Source organism: Cheilinus undulatus, linkage group 17 (genome assembly GCF_018320785.1).
Source record: "Cheilinus undulatus linkage group 17, ASM1832078v1, whole genome shotgun sequence".
Taxonomy (NCBI): Eukaryota; Metazoa; Chordata; class Actinopteri; order Labriformes; family Labridae; genus Cheilinus; species Cheilinus undulatus.
In genome coordinates, this window is record NC_054881.1 from 6610051 (window position 1) to 6633992 (window position 23942).

Genomic DNA, 23942 nt, shown 5'->3' on the forward strand with positions numbered 1-23942 from the left:
TGGAAAATAAAGTCATCATGCAAGCTGCTATGGATGATTTTATCATTTTTTAGAAGGCCAACGACAACCCTCTTCCAGCTTCCATATCTATCTATAAAATGTGCATGTGATGCAAGGATACAAGAAGTTTTTAAAGAGATAACAGGCTTTCAGAATTTCCTTTACAAGTCTACTCGCTGACAAACAGAGCTGTGTTCACATCTCTTGTGGACTATGCTCCTGTACATGAATCACACCTGACAGCATCTCACAACTGCACGCGACAGGAGCATGCAACAGCGACAAATCAGCCACATTACATTGATTCCTACTGTAGTATCCTGAGAGTCTGACAGAGCAATATGTTCCAACCCCTGCCCGTTTTCTTTTTTTAAATTTATATTTTAATAACAGTCAAAACAACAAATACAAGCATAACACAAAACACAGCTCAACAAATTACAGATACACAACACAAAGACATTTTTACAGAGAGTACAGTCTAGATTTCTTCAGAATAACAGCTTGCTTAATGTTAAATGTATACATTTCACTAATTTAAACATTCACAGCTAATGACAATGATAATAAAAAGAAACTAGCTTATGTGACTCTTGTTTATACCGTCCCTCCTTTCCTATTTTCCTATCGCTCATGTTCGATGTGAAACCCAAAACCTACCGCACAGAGAATTAAATTTTTTACAGATGTAGTGTGGACAGCGATTGTGCAGTGCTGCACAATGCATCATATGTGATGCTTGCTTTTAATAAGGACACGGTACTTAAAGCAGACTCTGATAGACTTGTGTACACATTGATCAAATGAACCTTTAAGGTGGTCTACTTAAATAAGGGCCCAGGTCTACACCGTTAACCCACCCTGACTCTGATTCAAATCCACTATACATGTTATATACTGAGCATACAGACTAGTCTATGATTATTTTATGAGTGAGGGCATGTTCCAGATAGAAATGCTTAAATTATAGAGAGGGGAGGAGGGGCTGTAATGTAAATGACCTGTTTGTCACTGTAGGTTTCTGCAGACAGATATTAAAGCTTATATAACAATTAGTGCTCAAGAGCACTAGCAATGCATCAAAAATCTTGATATGATTCAGGAATTTAAGGTAAGCATAATCTAAAAGAGTAAAGGAAGAGAACTTGGTACCTGATCTTGGGGCTGCTGTGTTTGAAGAACTGTAAGAACTTGGGGATCATGATGTTGAGAGGTCGATCCAGCATGTCGCTGTCCAGGATCTCTGCAGAGTCCTCGCAGATCTTCTGTAGGGCTCCAAACGCTCCCTGAAGGACAAGAACACAACAGAAGATAAAAAATTACAACTTTAGCCATTCAAAATATAACAGGTAATTAATGAGAAGTAACCATGATAACCATGTAACAAACAAAATAACTATTAAGTTACTTTGGCTAAGTGATAAAATGTGCATCATTTCAATGTTTAAACCAGACAAGATGCAGCAGGACAAAAAAATCAAGACCTTCTCATATACAAGCTCTGCACTGGCTCCAGCTTTTTACAGCAGGGATTCAAGAGCTTCACATTTGATTGGCAGGAGTGAGGCAGAGAAAATTCAAAGAAGAATTAGAATTAAAAACAACATTGAGGATTTTCATTTGGCTGATCATACTGCCCAGTGGATTAAGGCTGTCTAGACATAGAAACAGCTCTGAGCAGCACATCCTACCCCTGAGGATGCTGCACTCAAACACATCCAGACGGCTTATTATTTGGAAAAAGACCAAAATAAAGCATTCAGTGCAAAGCAGCAGAAAGAGCAAATATCTCATTTCACATATGACTTTACAAGGAAAATATAAAGTATATATATGTGTGAAGCTTAAACACAAACATTTTAATGAGAATATCGGATTACTATTCCATATTAGGAACAAATAAAAAATGCTATAGTTTTATAATTTAATGATGTAATTCTGTTACAATTAGGGTTGAAAGACAGAAAACATGACACTGCAGTATCTCTTCATGCTGTGATGCTGTGAAAAAAAACAGGAAGTCATTCCAAATAGATACATAGTTTCTATAGGCTTTAATGAAGGCAATTACCATTTACATTTCACACTCATAATTTAATTATTACTTACATTACACTGGTTCAGAAATGCAAAACTATGCAGAAATCACTATTTGCCCCCCAAAGGGAGTTTTCGACGGCTGTGTGGCATCTGCAAAGAAATGACTGTGAAAATGCACAGGAAGTTCTTATGAAAGTACCTTATATTAGCTTTGACTATGAGGCTATTGGCCACATTTTTGTTTTGATTCAAGTTAAATCAGGATGTTTTTACATTTACAACAATTACTTTGAGGAAGCTAATAGGGCTGATCGAAAATTAGATTAAATCGCAATATGGCCTGGTGAAATTTTCAAATCGCAGAAGGTGCAATATGTTTTGTACCTGAAATTTGTGTAAAAACACTATTTTAAAACTTTTTTTGCAGCAGAGATGTTTTAAATTACATGTCCGGCAATCATTCAAGTGGCAGTTTTTTAGAATAGTCAACAAAAATCCTACTTTTTTGTACATTTTTCTTACTCAATAAGAGAATTACATAAAAATTATGACTCCCATCAATACGACAATTCCTATACAATTTGCAATATAAGTCAATATCATCACAATTAGATATTTTTCAGAATTGTTCAGCCCTAGTTTTATCTAATATTGTGTTGGTTGTAATATAGAACTATTTATTGCTTGTGTTTGTTGCAAAAAAATGTAATATCAGGAACTAAAAAAACAATTGCATATCATATCGCAATTGCAAACTTGGGGGGGGGGGGGGGGGGATTGGAAAATTTTGCAAAATGGTTCAGCCCTAGAGGCTCACACCTAGCTAAGCATGAGAGCATGTAAAATGCATGCATGCTATGAGTGAAAAGCATTGCATAATTCCATTTTTAAAAAATACACAACTCTCTGTAAATTGTTGTTATGGTAAAATTCAAACTTTTCCATTTTGTTTAGTGTCATAGCTCACCTAGCGATAATTACAAAATTGCAAGGTATTGTACACAGCACTTGCTGCAATCATAGACTATATAAATACATGGATGGCAACAAAATTGAAAACTAACATAACTGGCTGCAGGTTAAAAGCGCTACTTGATCCATGTTAACAGATAGGACATGGGTCAAACAACATACATTCAAAAATATGTGAAATAATTTCATCTAAAAGACAGTTTTTGTGTCTAAAGTTAGCTTTTATAGCTTAGATTTATGCCTAGTGTTCATTTTTTCACGAGTTTAATTGAAATAAGTTATCTAATGCAACAATACACAGTATTATGCCATTAGTAATAACACCGCTGATGAATTAGTCTCTACTGTGCTGTGCAATTTGGATTATAAGAGAAGAGGAAAAATGCTGAAAACATGGTGTACACTAATACTAGAGTCACTGAACTTTTAATAACCCTTAGTGTCTGCCTCAAACCCACAAAATCTCTCTTCTGATGTCAACTGTACCCACCCTAGGGATCTTTGATGTTTTAGCGTAGAGTTAAATGTGTTTTGGTGAGCAGAAGGGGCATGGCATCAAAGAGGAGGCGCAGTCAGCTTAAACTCTACCTGGAACAACAACATCAGCGCAGATTTTGGAGGCATTTTGGTTTAAAAGTTGTACAGCTAGAGACGGTGGTGTCAGGTCATTCATCTTCAAGGGTTATATGAGTTACTCGCTAAAACTGGCACCAAGAAAGATTAATAACCAAGGCAGAAAATGCAGAAAAAGGTATTTTTAGACTTGTAAGGGAACTGCTCTTTTTGCACATCTGGCCCCATCCAACCTGAGGGGGTTCCGTTTCCATGGCAAGGATAAGGAGGAAGAACAGATCCAGCTTCTGTTGGTTTATTTTTTTAATGAAACACATCTATGTAAATAAATAAAGATGGCTTTCTAGAAGACCTTGCTCCCGTTTTGTGTGAGCTCTCAGAATCGTGTTCATCCATGATCTACAATGAGATTCATCCACTTCTGCTCCAATAACCTTCAAACGTTTGGCACGCAGACACTCAGACAAACACACGGTGTCTTAGTACTGGCTGCTCTAGTGATGGTTAGTATGCATCTTCACAATACGCTGCAGACTTCGCTGTCTCTCACAAAAAAAAAAAGAAGAAAAAAAAACGCAGTCTGGGAAGCAGATTACTACAGCACTGACATGGACGCTGTCTGAAACCCATTACCATGGAAACCGTTCCCGTGTAGGCATTCCTCTGAGATGACGGATAGAGAACGGTCTCAGAAAAATATGGTAAAGCCAGAGGGGGGGAAATAAGGCGAGGAGGAAGAAGAGGAGGGAGAGGGATGAGACAGTGTCAAGGTCAGAAACAGGAGGAGACAAAGAACCGCCAAGGTTAGGAAAGTCAGTTTCATTATTAAAACACAAACTGTTTTACCTTAGAGGTAAAAACGAACGAGGAAAGGGAGGAATATCAACATACGAGCACTGAAAAAGGCATTTAAAGACACTTCAGCTATGAGGCTCTCTGCTGGTGAATCTTTGAAACAAAAGAAACAGATTCAGATGAGATGAACATTGAACATGAATTATCCCAGATTTGGCTCTGATTTCAGCTGTTTGTGTAATTATGGAGGAATTTAAGAGAAAATGATAAATTTATGAGCTTTCTGGTGTCAAATAAATTAGACATGATTTTGTTTGCTCATATTTCAGGCAGAAAAACAAAAAAATGCTGCATCATCTCAAAAAAGTGAGGATCTTCTGCATTTTCCCATTTAAAATCACTGTTTTATAAATACAATGGATTGTAAGGTACACAAATAATATATCTGGGAAGTCTGGGAAATTTTGATAGCATTTGAACAGGTTTATCAACATATATTGACACTTTTGCCTGAGTTGCCAAAATTTACATATTGTTTTAATGATTATTTTTGGCCTTTCTTGCCTTTATTTAGATAGGTTAGCTGTAGAGAGACAGGAAACACAAGGAGTGAGAGTGGGGGAAAGAAATTCACCAAACAGTGCCAAGACATGGAATGGATCCTGGGACCTGTGCATTTAGGAGGACTACAGCCTCCACACATGGATGCCTGCTCTACTCACCGAGTCAAACCAGCATTTACAAATTTATTTAAGCTGCTTTCAATGTTGATAGTGATATTTAGATGTAGTTCAGACCTAAAACTTTGTGGGGTAAGAGACCAAGTAATGATGTGTGGTTCACAAACGAGGCCCTGCTACAAAACAACTCTTTTATGTTAGCTGCAGTAGCTAGCTCTGTTTGAGTGCCAGTTTCCTTTCCTCCATTTTTTTTGTTTTACAATCCACATTTAAAAAGCAAAACCAAATGAAGAGCCATCTGGCTCCAAACAACAAGCTCTACCAAACTGAGCCAAAAGATCTGGATCTCTTAAAAGAGAAAGATTTCCCGTCACAATGAGCAAGACTGGACAGACATCAGTTGATCAGAGTTTACAGTGCTAAACCATGGCAAAACCCTGCTGAACCAAACCAGACTGTTTTGTGAAAACAGGCCATACATAAGTGTTGTGTAACTTATCCAGGCTTTAGCCTGATTGTTTAATTTTTAAATTTCTGCCTGCTGCAATTTCACCTCGAGTTTGTGGAGACTTTTTATTTTTGCCTGAATATTTCACTACTTTTGGGACAATAGAAGTTTAAAGGGATACTTTGGATTATTTGAAGTTGGGTTGTATGAGGTATTTGGTGATGGTAGTGCTATTAGCCTCCAGAGATTTTAGTTTGCATTCCACCTTTAATAAGGAATCACTTTGAGAAGCTAGGCTATATAGCTCCATTCATAGGTATAATTTCCCAGCGTAATTTAGCATGTTCAAGGTAAAAATTGGCCAAAAAACAATGCTGGTTCAACTGTTTGCTTTATCAAGCGATTTTGTAGCATTTCATTTTTCCCCCAGAAAGCTGCTGTTTGGCACTATTTTGTAGTACGAGGTTCGGCTATCATGTTCTTCCGCCTATGCCACTATCCGATCAGCTGTTTCTTACAACCCAACTTAAAAAAAATCAGAAATATCCCTTTAAGAAGCAAGAATGTTTTATTTTTGCACTTTTCTGAATATATGGCATAGTTTAAACAGCTAAAAACATGGCCTTTTTGGTAGCATTACTGTATGCAGAAATCTCCTCTTGCCCCCCAAGTGGAGCTCTCTGCTTCTGTGTGATGTCATCAGCAAAGAACCAATAAAAATTAAGGATTTCTCCAGCTTTAAAAACTGATGGAAACTTTTGAGGTGATATATGTGCTCAACAACAAACATGGAATATAGATTTGTTTAAAAAAATTCTAATATTAAACATTTAAAAATTCAACTTTTTGCATCTTGTCACTGATACACAGTAGTGAAAATATGCATGATGGAGAAGAAGCTGGCATCCAATTCACTGTTTAAGGGACATTTTACATTCTTTCTTATAGTGATTTATTATTACTGTATTCATTTGTCATGCAATGAATAAATAAGCATGGAATCACTATATCACTGCATCATCATTATTGTGGGCCATGCATCATATCGCACCATATTAAATGGTATGATTTGGCCTAGTTACCCTACAGTTTTCCTCCTTATAAATGAATGAATCATGCAGCATTAGATTCAAGCTCTGTAAACACTTAAATATTAGCTCTGTTATAATCTACTTCACATGGAAGTGCCTAAAGCCAAACATCAGACCTCTCCTGCTGTGGCGTGTCTGTGTCTGAACAGAGAAGGGCACAGCAATGGGCGTGGCCTTGGAGCATTCCAGTGACGCTGAAGCATCTGAAGTGTAATCCTCCCTTCAAGTCGTGCTGTGGAGGACATTAAACTTGAGAATGTAAGTCATGCAGACGACAGCGAGCCGAGGAGAAGGGAGAGGAGAGCGTATTTATCCAACTGTACCCACTCCTGCTGCTGGAGCTTGAATAATGTCTCTCTACAAAAGATCAGCGAGGTGACAAAGCAGTTTCAGACATGATTATTTGACCTGAACTTGACCCTCACAAGCACTTTCCAACAGCTATCTATCAGAACAGTAAAACTGCTCTCAGGCAAAATCTATATAAAGCTATCCACTAACATTATACTTGGCATCCAACACACCTGCTCGTGTCTTTTTATAGTGCGTGTAGAGAGGGATACAGTGTGGTGCACAGGGGACTATTTCTACTACTGCTGCAAATCCTGATGTTAGCAAGCCAAAGAACTGATGTAGATGGTTTTCTGTTTAAAGAAATGCATTTACACTGTTTTATGGACAGGAAACCATGAAAATGGTAATTCAAAGAGAAGGAAATGTCACAATCCTTTTAAGATAGCACATATATGATTGAAACCTTCTGGTTTACATGGTTGCTGCAGGCATAAGCTCAGTGAGAGACAAATTTACCCAATGAGCATCATTTTGCACAGATACACAGGAGACAGGCAGACCAACATGTATTCACATGTTTGTCATCGCTTCAATTACAAAGTGCATACAGCTCAGAAACTTTACACCAAATACTCCCAAAATAGGGATCAAAATACAGCCATAGGTAATGGTATCTGTTGTTTAAGGGTTTCTGGTAACAGTCTACATCTTCATACATTTCTACAGCATGTCATGGATGTCTCTGTCTGCTGTCAAAAGCAGCTAAAGGCTTTTGCACACATGTAGACTAATAAATGCAAACAAATGCAAATTTTCTCTTCAGTCAAGGTGAGCTAATGTTACAACACAGCAGCAAACATCTAGGAAGATTAACCATAAGCAAGTCGGAAGGTGTGGTAACTTTTAAATTAGCAGCTGAAGCCACTATAGATTACAGGTACGTCTCAAAAAATTAGAATATCATGAAAAACTTCAATATTTTTTTTCACTCATTTCAGAAAGTGAAACACATATATTATATAGACTCATTACACATAGAGTGAAATATTTCAAGCCTTTATTTCTTGAAATGTTGATGATTATGGCTTACAGATAATGAAAACCCAAAATTCAGTGTCTTAGAAGCTAATTCACTCAAAACACCTGCAAAGGTTCCCTGAGCCTTTAAATGGTCTCTCAGTCTGGGTCAGTAGCTACACAATCATGGGGAAGACTGCAGACTTGACAGATGTCCAGAGGACAGTCATTTCCACCCTCCACAAGGAGGGTAAACCACAAAAGGTCATTGCTAAAGAAGTTGCTTGTTCACAGAGTGCTGTATCCAAGCGTATTCATAGAAAGTTGAGTGGAAGGAAAAAGTGTGGTAGGAAAAGGTGCATCAGCAAAAGGGATAACCGCAGCCTTGAGAGGATTGTCAAGCAAAATCCATTCAAGAATTTGGGGAGCTTCACAAGGAGTGGACTGAGGCTGGAGTCAGCACATCAAGAGCCACTACGCACAGACGAATCCTAGACATGGGCTACAAATGTGGCATTCCTCCTGTCAGCCACTCCTGAACCAGAGACAACGTCAGAAGTGTCTTCCCTGGGCTGTGGAGAAAAAGAACTGGACTGTTCCTCAGTGGTCCAAAGTCCTCTTTGCAGGTGAAAGTACATTTTGCATGTCATTTGGAAATCAAGGCCCCAGCACTTCATGCTTCCTTCTGCTGACAAGCTTTATGGAGATGCTGACTTCATTTTCCAGCAGGACTTGCCCAGACTGCCAAAGGTACCAAAAGCTGGTTCAATGACCATGGTGTTACTGTGCTTGACTGGCCAGCACACTGGCCTGACCTGAACCCCATAGAGTATCTATGGGGTATTGTCAAGAGGAAGATGAGAGATATCAGACCCAACAATGCAGATGACCTGAAGGCCGCTATCAAAGCAACCTGGGCTTCCATTACACCTGAGCAGTACCACAGGCTGATCGCCTCCATGCCACGCCGCATTGATGCAGTAATTCATGCAAAAGGAGGCCCAACCAAGTATTGAGTTCATCAAAATGAACATATTTTTCAGAAGCCTGACATTTCTGTTGAAAATATCCTTTTTTAATCGATCTTATGCAATATTCTAATTTTCTGAGACACTGAATTTTGGGTTTTCATTATCTGTAAGCCATAATCATCAACATTTCAAGAAATAAAGGCTTGAAATATTTCACTCTATGTGTAATGAGTCTATATAATATATGGGTTTCACTTTCTGAAATGAGTGACAAAAAATATTGAAGTTTTTCATGATATTCTAATTTTCTGAGATGTACCTGTAGTCTATACAGGTTATTTGAGAAATAATATTCCCAAATTATGATCAGACAGGATCTGGGAATGTGAAGTAATGTTTGTGTGATACAGACAGACCACTTTAGAGTCCCAGATAACCAGCAAGCACCTATTAAGGGTCAATTTAAGTTTAAACATTTGAAAAAACATTGATGGTTTTAATTGTGCCTGATTTTGCTGCTGCAGCACACAGCATGTATGCTCAATGACAACAAACCTCACAATTTCTCATCACTGGTTCAACCCAGAAAGAAAAATGAAAGTATTTCCCAAACTTGCATTACCCACATTAGATCCAGCAGTGTATGTTTCACAGTTTGACCTTCGAGTAGACCAGGGCAGCTGTGAGCACATCTAAATTGTAGGTCCTTCTTTGACAGGTTCTTTTCTTGAGGTCTGCATCATTTACAGGAGTTCTGTTATCACGCTTCAGTCAAAGATTACGGTGCTGCTGCTGGAAACAGACACACACTCTTAAGGCATTTATATTAAAATGCACAGACTACATAACACCTTTTTGTGATGATAATTAAAGCAATACTATTTTTACATATCTATTACTGCCCAGCCTTATTGATATGATATTTGTATCAGTAGATATTAGCTTACAAAGTTAATCATTAATATCAGCAGATATTTCAGAAATTTCAGCCGGTATTTTCAACTGAAAAATCTGCTCAAAAATATTTGCCATATGTGCGAATAAGTTTCAGGCAGTGCCAGCAGAAGTCTTTTTATTTGTTCATCATCATTTCTTAAACTTTAAGGTGTCTAAGGGCTGAAGTTTTGGGTCTGAGCTACATTTATACATCCAAATCAATATTTGTATCAACTAATATGCACTGATAAACATCCACACCTGCAAAAATTCAATATCATGCACTCCTCATATAAAGGGAAATCCTTTCATTACAGCATTGAATAGCAGACTGATTCTTGGCTTGCCACTTCCATGTTGTTTGTCTGACTCAGCTGAATCATATACTTTGCTTATTTTCCTTATAATGTGCAGGCATACACAGGAGTCTCAGGAAGATGGTTCAGATTCTGACTCACTTCCGTACTAAGGAAAGATATTTTTCCTTTAGATCGACATGCTGAACCAATATAACTTCACTGCAATCCTGCACAAATTATGGAAATGAGGTCGAGGAACTACAAAGTGCCAGACCCCCTGGCCTGTTTGATGGCCATGTCTGGCTGATGTATTTGAAACACAAGAGCAATGGTCCAAATGATTCACAAAGGAGTTATAATGCAAGCCATCACAGATCAAAGAGAGCCGCAACAATCGGTCCCATGTTTCACCTGACACAAACGCCACAAGGCTGCAGGTGCAGCTGCAGAAAACTCACATGAAAGAGCTTTCCTTTCCAATAAATCACAACCTTATGTGATTTAAGCTCTAAAAATCTGAGGTCTAACACTGTCCATTTCCTCTGGCAGCACAATCTCACATGCAGAAACAAGTTTTTCTAGGGTGGAAATAACTTTATAGACTTTATTATACAGCACAAAATGCCTTCCATGCCTTACAATTATTATACAAATTAACAGAAAGTTTTCAAACATAGCATGCAGAATAAAAACCTAAAACCAATAGGTATTTTTAAAGATTCAATGCAGATAAAAGCCAGAGTGTTTGTTAATATAATCTGTAAAATAACAGCCAAAAATACAAAAGTTTTTAAAGATGTTTTGTTACACCTTTTGCAAAAGATTAGACACTTGTTTTTTTTCATCCAGCACCAGCATTACCATCTTCAACATCAGGCACTAAGAAGCTTTTCCAGCCTCTCAAGCTGCTTTACAAAATCATAGCGCGTCTTATGAGGAGTTTGGTGGCTGCTTGCTGTTAAGCCTTGTACACACATGAACTTCAAGATCCTCTGCAGTAAATAGCTGACCTAAATCTCAGCTTCTGAATGAGCTTTATGAGAGGCAGAGAGGGGTGGGCTACAGGGAGAGCCATATCTCTGTCACAACTTTTCCTTCACATTTCAGCGAGTGAAGAAGAAAATAATCATATGATCACTCCTGCTGTGAGAAGCAGTAACGAGTAATCCTAGGGGGATACATTTCACATGCCCTTCAGCATGACTGGATTTAACATGCTGTTTAATTTGAGTGTGCAGTATGATGAAATGTATCTGCCTTTGCTATACAGGCTGATGTCATAGGCACATGCAACTGACAGAATAATAAAGACCACGGAGTCAACATGAGGCTTCATGTGATTCTGGTGCCAGCATCTATGATCCATCCTCAATCCACTGAAAGCTTCCAGGGCTATCACGATACTGAGATTTTAAACTTAGATAGGATTATAGTAAAAATCCAAACCATGGTGACAAAATCATGGAATGGAAAAGTATTTAAGTATTGAAAATACTGTATGTAATGTATGTATCAGCAGAGTGTAACCAACAGAGCTTGGTGTTTTTATTCTTTCTCATCCTGTTGCTCTCAATTTTGAATTTTGTTTTAAGGAAAGAAGTTTCAGGTCTAAACTAGGACTACCCACATGAATGTATTAATCCCAATAAAGTAAGTTTATGATGCATGCATGCATTTGTTAATCACCATTAATGGCAAGCTTAATTGCCCTTTTTCAGCACACTTTTGTTAAACCACTGCAGCATCTCCCTGCAGCCATACTGATGTAAAATAAGTCCAACAGTGCTGCTTAACATCTTATCAACCACAAGACAAATTTCGTCTGCACCTTGTGTTATCAAACATTTACCTTTTAACATCTTCCTAATTCCTTTTCAATCCATAGCAAGCTCCTATTTCTGTGGTTAAATTCATGTCATAATCTTCAATCTACCTGAAGTTGCTTACTATCTTTCAGAATAAAAGCAGGTCTGTAGAAAGTCAGTTTCCCTTAGTTTGAGACATCACACAAGTCTTCTGTTAAACTACCAAAATATTTCAGTTTAAATATGAGTGCCTTTACAGCCCTTGTGTTTAACTGAACTTTCACTCAAGTAAAAGTACTAGGGGTCAACCAATATTGATTAGCAGTTCACAAGACCGAGAAGCAATATTTGAAACCAATATGCATTTTTTATGATGTGCAATATTTACTTATTATGGCAAAAGTAAAACTGCATGATAAAAACCTGAAAATGCAATGAAACAATTTAGCACTAGCTCTTTTAGCATAAGAAAGTGTGTTCTCCAGTGTTGCACAAAGCAACACAGTAGAAGCAGGGAGACAGGAAGTTATACCAATGGCTCACTGTGTCTGTGACATTCAGGCTCAAGTGCTGATTGGCTAATACTCGTGACATATAGCCAGTCAGATTGTGTTGTATACAAGATATTCTGTGAGACTGAAAAATGAAAATACAGCCAGAGGGGGAAGACATCATTTGCAGTGGAAGCAAAGTAGTTGGTTAATTAACTTCATCAATTTTCTATAAAGAAAAATAATTAAAAAAAAAAAAAAACAGATACCGATATTCGGTAGAATGGCAAATTTTAGCCTCAATAATCAGTCAGGCCGATAATTGTCCCATAAAAAACAGTTACTTTGATTACAAATTACTTAAGTGGAGGTAAGATTACTTGTTTATAAATCGACTCAAGTAAAAGTAGGAGGTTACTTTTTTAATGTTAAATACTGAGTACTTGGTAGTTACTTTTGTTATTAAAAGTGGTTTGGAAAGTAAAATTCCAAAAGATTTTTCCTTCATGTGAAAAAAAAATAATAATTTGAATTTGCAACCATATTATTAAATCAAAGTCACGTGTTCATGGTAAATTTTATTGCAACTGCAATTTTAGATGAAATGTGAAAACATTCTGCCACTATGCACTCCTGAAGGCCTTAAAGCACCTGTAACCTGTAATTTCCACCTATAACGACTGGGCCAAGCTCTGTAGCGGTGCGGTTTTGCTCAGACCGAAGAAAAGCAACCTTGCACACATGAAGTGTGTCTATGGCGCTGTGCAATGCAGCGTAGCCCTGATCCAGCTGATGAAGTGGCTGAGCTTTTTTTGTAAGTTTTTGCTTAGTAAACATCTGACTTTTTGATTTACGCATTTTTACAGATGAAATTAACATGATTATAATTTTACTATATACAGGTTTATCTAAATGATCCACTTCAAGTAAATATTTAATACTTTGAGGTGTTTTCTCCAATAAGTTAAATTTTTTTTTAATTGCATTTTTTTTTCTCCTTCCTCTAAAGCAGCATTTCTAAGCTGGGCTAACCCCAGGAGCCAAAAATACCACCTTAATATCAGATCTCATCCAAACACATGCATCAAAAAAGCTGACAACATTACATTCAAAACATGTGGTATTGAAAAGTAGCAGAAAATACTGACACTCTCTTATCATTTGTCATTTAGACACCCAGCAGTATAAGGCCGGGTAACACTGATGTTCTTGCTGATTTGCATGTTATAAAAGCTATTCTCGGAGATGATATGAGCCGAGTCAGAAAATGAGGTCATAATGGTGTTTTGGCAAAAAGGATAGAGAGAATAACTGACTCCACGTTGAATAATCTGAGGGTTTTGCTGCCTCTCCAGCTGTGAAGCAGCCTTCAGTTCATCTGGCCAGCAGGACGCCGTCCAGCTGCTGCTTTATGGCTGACCTAGCTCTCCCTCTCTCTCTGTCTCTCTCTCTCTCTCCCCTTTTCACACAAGAAGTAAATAAATAAACAAATAAACAAACAAATAAACCAGCTGGCATGCAGCACCGTGTGTTCCCAGACATGCTTACTTACAGCACAAGTGTGGAATGACATATGATCACAAATCTGCACACATAATCCCTCTCTGTCTCTCTCACAGCAGCACAAAAGCTGTTACAAAATCTGATTTCTTATGAGCTTATTGTGCAATAAAGATCAGCATGGGAATTTCAAATAAAAAAATGATAGTCTGGAAATCAACTGAACTGCCTGCTCTCAACAATTCAACTATTTAAATCAACATCAGATCCCAGAAAAGCCAAAAGGATACAGCATGCATACTGATTTATATCTATTTATTAAGCTGGTTGGAGAGGCTCATATTAGCTTCTTTTTAGACCTTAAGAATACTTTTCAATGCACCAGTATCAAGTTATGATACAGAACACATTTTTAATGCTACACTTGTTTTACCAGGATATATGCAGATTTTGAATGCCATGTCTTACCTTTTCTTGTTGCAAAAACATGGATGTAAGGAATTGTTTCCTCTTGTTTTCATGATCACTACAGAATTTAATTTAGCATGTAAACAGATTTTTTAGGTCGTCTTTGTCAGTGAAAAGCACATATGCTGCATTAGGAAATCTTTTTGTCCTCCTCAGCAGCAGTACACTGTACAACATGACCAAGATACTTCCATCCCCCTGCAGGAAAATAAAAACCTGCCAACATCCTTCAGTCATCCTTACCTCACATGTGTTGTAGTCCTCTGAATCCAGCAGCAGGCAGAGTTTAGGCAGAAGCTCCGGCCAGTTCTGCAGCTCTCCTTTGGAGGCAATGGTGGTGATGAGAATACCTGATATGAGAAGAATTCACTGTGAGTCACAATGGGGTGACAAAACGACTAAGAATGCACTGACACAACTTATTTAATGGCAGCTGATAAAGAATGCTACAACACTAAAGTCCATGGTAGCATTGCATGAAACTTTCCTACAGGGAATACAGGCTGAAAGCAATACAGCAATTTCTATTCACCCAAGTGATGAAGAGGGCCAGTGCAGCAAAAGAGGCACTTAGCAACAAAGCCATTCACCAAACAGCAGGATGGTGGAGATCAAAATTGATACCCTTATCAATCCAAGTCCTTTTCACTAGCAGTATCAGTCATTTTCTGTTGTTTGGTAGAACGACAAACCACAATGCATTTTAACAGAGTGGTATAAGCTGAGTTAATGGGGTTCATGATTATTTGTTAAATCTATTTCATATTGCTGGAATAACAAACAATCTTTATCTTGTATTTATCTAAGTTTCACATCAGAAACTAAACTTGCTTTTTCTTGATGTGACAACTGAGCACATCAGGACCTTATATTTACATTCCCCTAATAATCACTTTTACGGAGCTGACCTTGAACGCATCATAATGTTAGCTCTGTCTGCACCCATAAGTGAGCTGATTAACTTTTTTTTTCTCTCTCATTTTAAAGGTGGAGTTTAACAATGGATTATTTTTTCAACTAAAGTGTCTTTACAAAACTCAAAGGTCTTTTAAGTGCTGATCTGAGTAAATGAGGCAGAGTAAGGAGTGTATGTTCTTCCCAGGTGTACAACATAGAATCAGGTCCTTACTGAACTTTCAATGTCCATCCCTACAAATAGAGACTATAAATGTAAAACTGAAATAATGTCTGATATTGCTGATGTACATTGTTGTGTTGCAAAGTCGCTGCACTTCACAGACCTTGGAGGTCAAAGGTCAAGGTCATATGTTTCATATACATCCCTTGCTTGTGATTGCAACATCTCGAGAATGCTTTGAGTTTTTTTCCCCGTCACTCGAGGACAAACTGATTAGATTTTGGAGGTCAAATGCCACAGGTAAATGTCCTCAGATCTCTTTGTCTGCTCTTGCTTAAAACATTTGTACAACAGAATACACTCCAGCCTTGGAGATGCAGCAGATATTAAAATTGGGGATGATACCTTTTTGTTCAAATAGCAATATGGTTGATGCCAACACTGATGTTTTTTTTTTTTTTTTTGTTACTTCTTTCGGAGTAACATTCCCACTGAGGCAACATTTTCTGTCCTATTTTACCTTGAAAAAAGTTCTTCTGGTGACTTTTTCTGGTTCTGATGCCAGTAGTGGAAATACGGTGATACGGTTTACAATGCAGGTATTGGTATCAGCGAGTACATGTGTTTATGCACCGATCTGATACTGTTTTAACTTTTTATTTACTTTGTTAAGCCAAGCTAAATGTTAGCGTGCTGGAAAACACTGCATGCATAAGCTACTGTTTACTGAGCATCAAAGAAGAACCAAAGGTCCCTGCAGCAGCAAAGAATGGTGGCTGCATGACAATTATCTGTAGGTGTTTGTAGAAAAACCTTCCAGACCATCGTTGTCGTACTAATACTTTTCTTTCTCTCTTAAAGCTAGCCGTTGTACCGTCCCATTGACACTATCTATGCCTTTGAATGCTTTTAGGGCAGCATTTCTTGCTAGGCTGGAACTTGGGTGACTTTTCGAGACTTGAAGATTAAATCCACACCAGTAAACCAAATATTGAGTGTCTTTTAAAAAAAATTTCATCTATTTTCGATTGTTTATTACTGCTAGCTTGAATGCTAACCATCATATTGTTTCCCCTTTGTGAGGGTTTGTCAGCCAATGGCAGGCTGCCAGAATCGGGCATAATGGAGAAAGAAGGAGAGAGCCTGTGATGCAGCCCCCTGTGTTATTATTTTAATATTTAGCTTTAAAACCCACAATAATCGGCAGAAAAACAACTTTCAGTGCCACAGAGAGGCTGTACATTATGGCTGTATTTGTTGAGCCATGTTCTGAGTCAAATGTAGGGCCTAAATAATTTCCTAGTCCAATACAGCACAGTTGGTTCAGAAAATTCACACCAGTATCAGATCAGTACTCGGCACCAGCTGGTACCCAACACTCTGGTATTGGAATTTAAGGGAAAAAATGGTACTGGAACATCCATAACTTTTTCTGCCTACTTAAAAACCCTGTCTTTGAATCAGCAGTAGATGCAAGCTTTATACTGATTGCACTCAACATAGAAACATTGGCATCTTATATATGTGCATGCTACAACCACCTCCATTGCTTTTCAAACCAGTGATAGCAGAGCACAGTGCATTGTGTTTTTTGGAGTTTTTTGTCTATATGTCTGTCCAGGCTCTTGTGAACTTGATACCTCAAGAATGCTTTGACGGCTTTCCACCAAACTTTGCAAAAATATTATTCACCTTGGCCCCAGAATGATCGGGTAACATTATTGAAGTCCTAGGTCAAAGCTCAAGGTCAGGGAGCTTCTGCACATTTCTTGCTTTAGATGTGATATTTCAGCTATGCTTTGAGGGATTTTCTCCAAAGTTTGCACAGTCACTGTCACTCAAGATGATCTGCTTAGGTCAAAGGTAAAGGTCACATGGCCCTTTCTCATAACATTTGTACCACAACAAACACCCCAGCCCTTCCTCTTGCCCCCTCCACTTTACCTTCATTGCCTGGCAACTGCAAATTTTACAGAGGCTTACAACCTGGAAGTTTTAGTTTTAAAGCAGCTCACAGTAAAAAAAAAAAAAAAAAAAAAAAAGGTTGAAGACCCGGGGTCTAGAGTAATCAGTCGAACAATACTTCTTAATATTACTGGACTAGTTAGACAACAAAAACAACTACACCGCTCCTACAAAGTTACAATCTCTTCACATTGTTAAACAATTAAAAACACGGGCGTCTGCTCAGCTGTGTGCTCCTGACAGTGGAGCACTGAGAGTATTGCAAACTATCACAGTTAGCAAACAGCTTGATTCCATCATTACCTAATCACTCAAAGAGCTGCACTCTGCATACAGAAAAGTTTACATACTGCCACATCTCATAAAAACAAAACCAATATGGATCTGTGATAACCTCAGAAGGACTGATAATAAGAAATATGAGCATGTATCATGGGTGTGTTGCATTTCATGCCCTCCATAGTGAACAATGACGCATATACTACAAAAGTTTATTACCGTTAAACAAAAATGTAATTTAATCTACCACCAGAGTCTCCATCCCAAGTTTAATAAACACTAAATTCAATGCTCAATAACAGCCAGACGTTTTCTGGAACTATACATTCTTTTAATTTCCTTGGTGTATTCACAGTTTTTAATCTGCTTTGTTTTATTGCAGAGCTACCACAAGTAAACAAATCTTAAGACGTGCATCACATCCAGCAGACCCAGAGGATCAAACTTACCCACAGTGGCCCGGATGAGGGGCGACGAGTCTCCGATGTTTTGGAGGCACTCACTTTTGATGAAATCAGACACGCCGTTAGGGAAGTTCTGATAGTGGGCTTTCACATTGTTCTTCAGGATCAATCCACTCAGGGAGCGTGTCGGTTCATCTACCAGGGTGGAGACAAAGAAAATAGTCATGAATTTTTGAATGACTTTGAAGCTGAGAACAAATTCACAGAAAAGGTTTGGCAAAACTAAATACAACTAATTTTACTTAAACTATGACAATAGGAATTGAATAAATAGACAATACACGCTGAGTTTTCATTCAGACATGAATAATACTTGTTTCTTTTTGACAGGGTTACAAGTAAATGGAGACATTTCTGCTTCATTATCCCTCTGGCATCATTAAGGACATTTTTGTCCAAATTAGTCATTTTCCACTTTTATTTGGCAGTCATTTTGGCTGTGTTACTGCACACAGCAGGATGTTTGATAAGACTTTTTTTCTCAGTAAATCCTGAAATTTCAGTCTAATTGTTATAATTGGTCTGTAATACACTGTTTACTAATTTCTAATCTTTTAAGACCATTAAGGACAAAAAGTCCACTTCCTTTCACAACTCTATGGATTACATTCTTTAATCAACAACAGTCCTTATCAAAACTATAACTGTATTTCTCCAAAATTAAACCATAACATTACAGAATGCATAATTCTGTTCTTTAATGGCTGTGAGGTCAAAATAAGTGTTCATAATAAGACTAGATGGGTTATTAAGGCAGTAAACTTAAATCAGACACTGCACAAAAACTAATAATACAAAAAAATCAGTGTTGTAGCTCATTTTTGACATATCCATGACTGGGATTATTCAAAAATCCTTACCCTTCATCGCTGATTTTAAAGAAAAGAACATTTTGGGTTTAATTTTTTTATTTTGATTAAAAACAACAGTGATATCATGCAATAAACTGGTATTTAAAAGGTTAAAATCCTGAAACTGCTTTAATATTTGGTAGTTCTTATCAGGATAGAAGGCGATTGAAATATTTAACCCAAAAAGTTAGGAGAAAAATATGTTTTAAAAACCTTTTTAAAAGGATTATGGAAGTGGGCATGATAACTTCCACATGTGACAAAAAACAGAACATGAGAACAATGTTACATCAATCAGCTAGTCAGCAGCTTTCAGAAGAAAAATCTGTGCATACACTGGTGAAATGTTCCCTAATTCTAGCTTTAAAATCTCCTAAATTAATACAACACTCAAGTTTAAGACAAACATGTAGCTCAGACTAAAATGACGAAGCAAAAACATTAAACATTTTGTACAGTGTACACTTTCAGATATTAAATTTCGAAATGACCACATCCCAAACATTTGAAATGATGAACAACAAAGTGATGCCTCTCATTCATCATGAGTCCATATGACTAATTAAAGATCAATCAGAGGGAAACTAAAAGTTGACAAGCCGCCATTACTGCAGTGCCATCTCCTTACAACATTAGCATGTCTGGATGCAAACTGACGGAGAAGTGAACATTTCTCTTCCTTTAACATCACTTTCTTTGTAACTTTATCTTTAACAATAATGTAAAGAACATCAGTAAGTACATGTTGAGTCTAACGCTGCTCTAACAGTTATGATGGACTCATAACTTTGGAAACAGAAATAAACAGGAAGTACGCAAACACAAGCTTTCATTTCATGAAGAATCCTCCTGCGTAAGAGCAAACACAGACTCATTGACCACACAGAGGATGTGAGAAATTCTTTGGAAAAGACTCAACAATAGCATCATGAATTATGGCCTTTGTTAGAGATTGTCAGATGGCATTTTATTGTTCATCACCAGGCAATTAGCAGAATCATCCCATACATAGTAAAAAAGGGTAAATAGCTCTACGATGAACATTTAGTTGGAAAATGTATTTCAAAATGCTACTCATCTGTGGCAATTAAATGTTGTAGCTAGGGGTTGACGACACTGGATTTTTGCTGATATCCAATATGCTGGCATTTACAACTTTATTTTAGGGATGCACGATATTATCGGCCTGTTATCAGTATCAGCAGATATCGAAATTTCTTCCAATATTTAGATCCAATATTTTGCTGTGACTATCAGCACACCAACTGTAAAATTTGGATATAATACATGAGTGGAGTTTTAGGCTGGACCACCAGACGTATGTCAGTTGAGATCTTTTTCTTTATTCATTACTCATTCTTTAAACTTTAAAGTATGTTTTAAAGAAAAAAAGGTTTGTTCCTTTTATCATCGTCAATTTTTAGTTACTGTCATAGACTGTAGAAAGAATTGGACAAACCCTGTGTGACATCAGTCGTCTGCTTACAATAGGTGGAGTAAAACGGCTTTTGAAGCCAATCCGTGGATGCTTCCGTATTGAAATCGCGGTCTCAACCGAACTTTGGATCAACCTAACAGCCCGCCCAATAAGCACGACTTCCTGTCAGCCTGCTAGCTGGCATTCCGGTTTACAGGAACGGAGCCTCTGCATGCCGAGCTATCTGTCAATCAAATGAGCCGCGCCAATCATTGTGAAGTGAGGTTTATCCTAAATATAATCCAAATGATTGTGGTACAAAAAAATTCACCCCCCGTACAGTGGGAGCGCAATAAGACACTAGCTAATGAGACACGTTTGGTGTTTTCAACCAGGCTGTAAACCAGTTTGTGTGTCAAAACCGGCTGTTTAACATGTGTGCAGACAGAACTTCCGGTTTTCCTGCAGCCAGCCTCTAGTGGACAGTCCTGGTATAGCAATTTTTTGCACTTCTGCATTGGCTTCATTTTTAGGACCGGAGGTTGCCGCTTGGTTACTGTGTGTAAAGCATATTTAAATATCGGTATTGATATCGGTATCCACTAAAATGAATCTGTAGATATAGGCATATCGGTTATCGGCAAAAATCCAATATCATGCATCCTACCGTATTTATACCCATAAAAAAGTAGTTTAGACTTAAGACTACATTGTTTTCATAGATTTCAGATCTTACTAACAAAGAAACCACTGACATCCATACACTTGTTGAACAGCCGTATTGTCGGTGATTCTCAAGGCAAGTTTTTTCCTGTAGTTTCTTGACAAAGATCTTAGGGGGAGAGACTTTGTCTTCACTGAGGCTGCCAAAATTAGATTAGCAAATATTGATTAAAACCCTGATAAGGCAGTTATTAAGTAGTTTATACAAAGGTCTTTTGATAAGAAAAGCATGCATAGGTCTTTTTTGTAGGATTTTATCAGTGAAACAATTATAATTATGTTAATTTATGTCAGCACATGTAACTTTTTCTTCTCTCTAGGGTCCTGGGGGGGCTCAACCTTTCTTAGGTACATGTAGGGGGCACTAAAGAAAAATGGTTGGGCAACACTCCTTTAAAGCAGTGGTTCCCAAAGTGGGGGTCGCGAGACAGTGAAGAGGGGTCGCGGGATGCTTTCCAAAAAACAAAGAGAACTTTAATATGATTTCTAATTATACATTTGATCTATTATTGTAAAAACAATTTAATTTGAAATAAAAACATAATTATCAAGAAATATGTGTGCTTAAATGTAAGTAAATGTTAAAAAACTACCTAAAATGTAAGTTTTATACATGATGCTTTACGCAACATCGTGCCCTTTATCCGCCCTCCAGGGAAAGCAGGAGTCCCCGATCTCTGACGCAGTTATTTTGGGGGTCACGGGCTGAAAAGTTTGGGAACCCCTGCTTTAGAGTATGATAAATGTCTGCAGATGAAGAACTCATCAAATTTACTTGCCAGTATCTGAAATAATCAGACATGCGTTTCCTCATTCATGTCTCTTTTAGAATCCGAACAAGTGCAAAAAAATCCCCAGTTCTCCGCCTTGCAAATTCAACTGCAACACTTTCCATCTTCTCCAATGTTTCTGCAGCATAATCAGCCACTGCTCAATATTTATCAGCTCCAACTCCTATAAAATACTATCCTGTCAGTTGTAATGGTTTTCTGTACACAAACAAGCAGGAACATGCTGACAAGACCAGGAACTGGCTTAAAAATCCCACTGCCAAGTGGCGTTTGACTAAAATATTGCAGAGCGATGCAGAAACATGGCATACATGATGGCCCAAACCAGGCTTAAGTCTAGCTTGTAAAATCTAACTGAAGTTAGGATCATCTGATAAAGGTGTCTTTATAAGCAGTTGTCTGACATTTTGATTTCAACTATCTCCACTGCTGTCACAGTCAGCAGGCAGCAGCAGATGCTGAGTGGCCACCACAGTTATGGCAACCACCAGAAGATGGTAGCACCCACAAATTGACAACAGGATTGGGCTACAGGATTGAGCCTTGGATATAATGGCCATGCTTTAAGGATTTAGTATGGACAAAGGAGGGAGATGTTAGAAGGAGAGATACTGATTAAAAATGAAATACAGTAGAAAGACTTGCAAAATGTGACAGCTCACTTTTTTGCTAATTTGCCCAACTATTGTGTTATAACAATACTGCATGATTTCAGTTCACATCACATGATTTCTTCCCCTCCATGCAGCCTTAATCTGTTTCCTAAAATGTCTTAACATCCCCCAGAATTTATGTCATGTACTGTTCAGCAAGCCCAGAGTTGAGTGTTGCCAAGAATTAGGTTTAAAATTAGAGTGACCCATATTCTGAGGGCCACATCATCTGCGGTGAAGACGCCATGGGGTCAGCCGAGTCACGGCCAAGCAGACCTGTCAGTGAACAGTTACATAAAAAAAAAAATGACACGGCTGACGCTAATGCTGTCCACCACCATCGGGTGCTGTTCAAACACAGAGCAGGTATGACAGAGAGACATACTGAAACAGACAGGAGGACAGCTTACCTTCTGATTTTAACTTTGTCAGAACAAATATCAAGTAGTTGTTGAAGTCTGGGTACTGGTTCAGCTGCTCGAGTCTCTGTGAAAAGTGGTTGAGGAAGACAACTGTGCACATTGCATGATAAAAACATTGATAGAATATGTATGCTGCAATCTCTTCTAAAGTGTTGCTGCAAAAACTTTCATGTGAGTTGATGCAGATCAAACAGAAGCCTGCATGCAGGAGTGTAACAGTATAATAGCATGTGTGTGAAAGAGGAGTGGGTATGTGTTTATAGGGGAAGGTCGTAAATATGCCATACGATGAGACCTACTATACTATGTCTCCAGCCAGATGGTGTATTTACGAGCCTGTCTATGAGTTAATGATGCAGTGCATATGAGGCATTACATAAGCAAATCATTTTGGATCAGACTGAAACCAGCTAGGAAACATAAGGACCAGCAGCAGGGAGTACTGGATCATAATGGTTCTCTAATGCAAAGTGGGCTGTGAAGCTACATAGTTGTCAACGGATTTAAACCTTTATATGATTGTAGATTTAATGAGGCATTAAAAAGTATTATTTGCTCATCTGATTCTTTTAAAACATAGTTAAACAATAATTAAATCTACATATTTTGACAAGTTAAAGAACATTACTGTTGAGATTTGTATCTATAAGGAAGCTGAATAATAAGCAATCAGTGATTTAGGTTAGATAAGTAAGTACTTCCTCCCATTTCTTTTCAGATATCTTCACCAAACCACAGAGTGTTTGACAATCTTGTTCTTCTTTTACGCTTTCTTTTTTCAAACATCGTTATTCCCTGCATCACTATTGGCTTTTTTTTTTTTTTTTTACATGCTCAAAATAAAAATTTCCATTCAATCAAAAAGAATGAATGAACAAATGACTTGCCCGTTTATTGGCAAATAGGGTCCATGGTAGAG

The 23942-nt window shown here is 37.8% G+C and overlaps 1 protein-coding gene across 4 annotated transcripts in view; it reads right to left on the minus strand.

Moving 5' to 3' along the window:
- The window catches only part of tnpo1 (transportin 1), a 53380-nt gene that overhangs the window by 25470 nt on the left and 3968 nt on the right, over positions 1 to 23942 (minus strand). For all 4 annotated transcript variants that reach the window (XR_005993220.1, XR_005993221.1, XM_041811463.1 and 1 more), the window contains exons 3-6: positions 23012 to 23087; positions 18152 to 18301; positions 14624 to 14730; positions 1153 to 1286 (exon numbers count right to left, since the gene is read on the minus strand). Coding sequence is in view for 2 of the 4 variants with exons in the window: in XM_041811463.1 (XP_041667397.1) it covers positions 1153 to 1286; positions 14624 to 14730; positions 18152 to 18301; positions 23012 to 23087 (467 nt within the window). In the remaining 2 variants the exon portion in view is untranslated. The remainder of the gene's footprint in view (positions 1 to 1152; positions 1287 to 14623; positions 14731 to 18151; positions 18302 to 23011; positions 23088 to 23942) is intronic.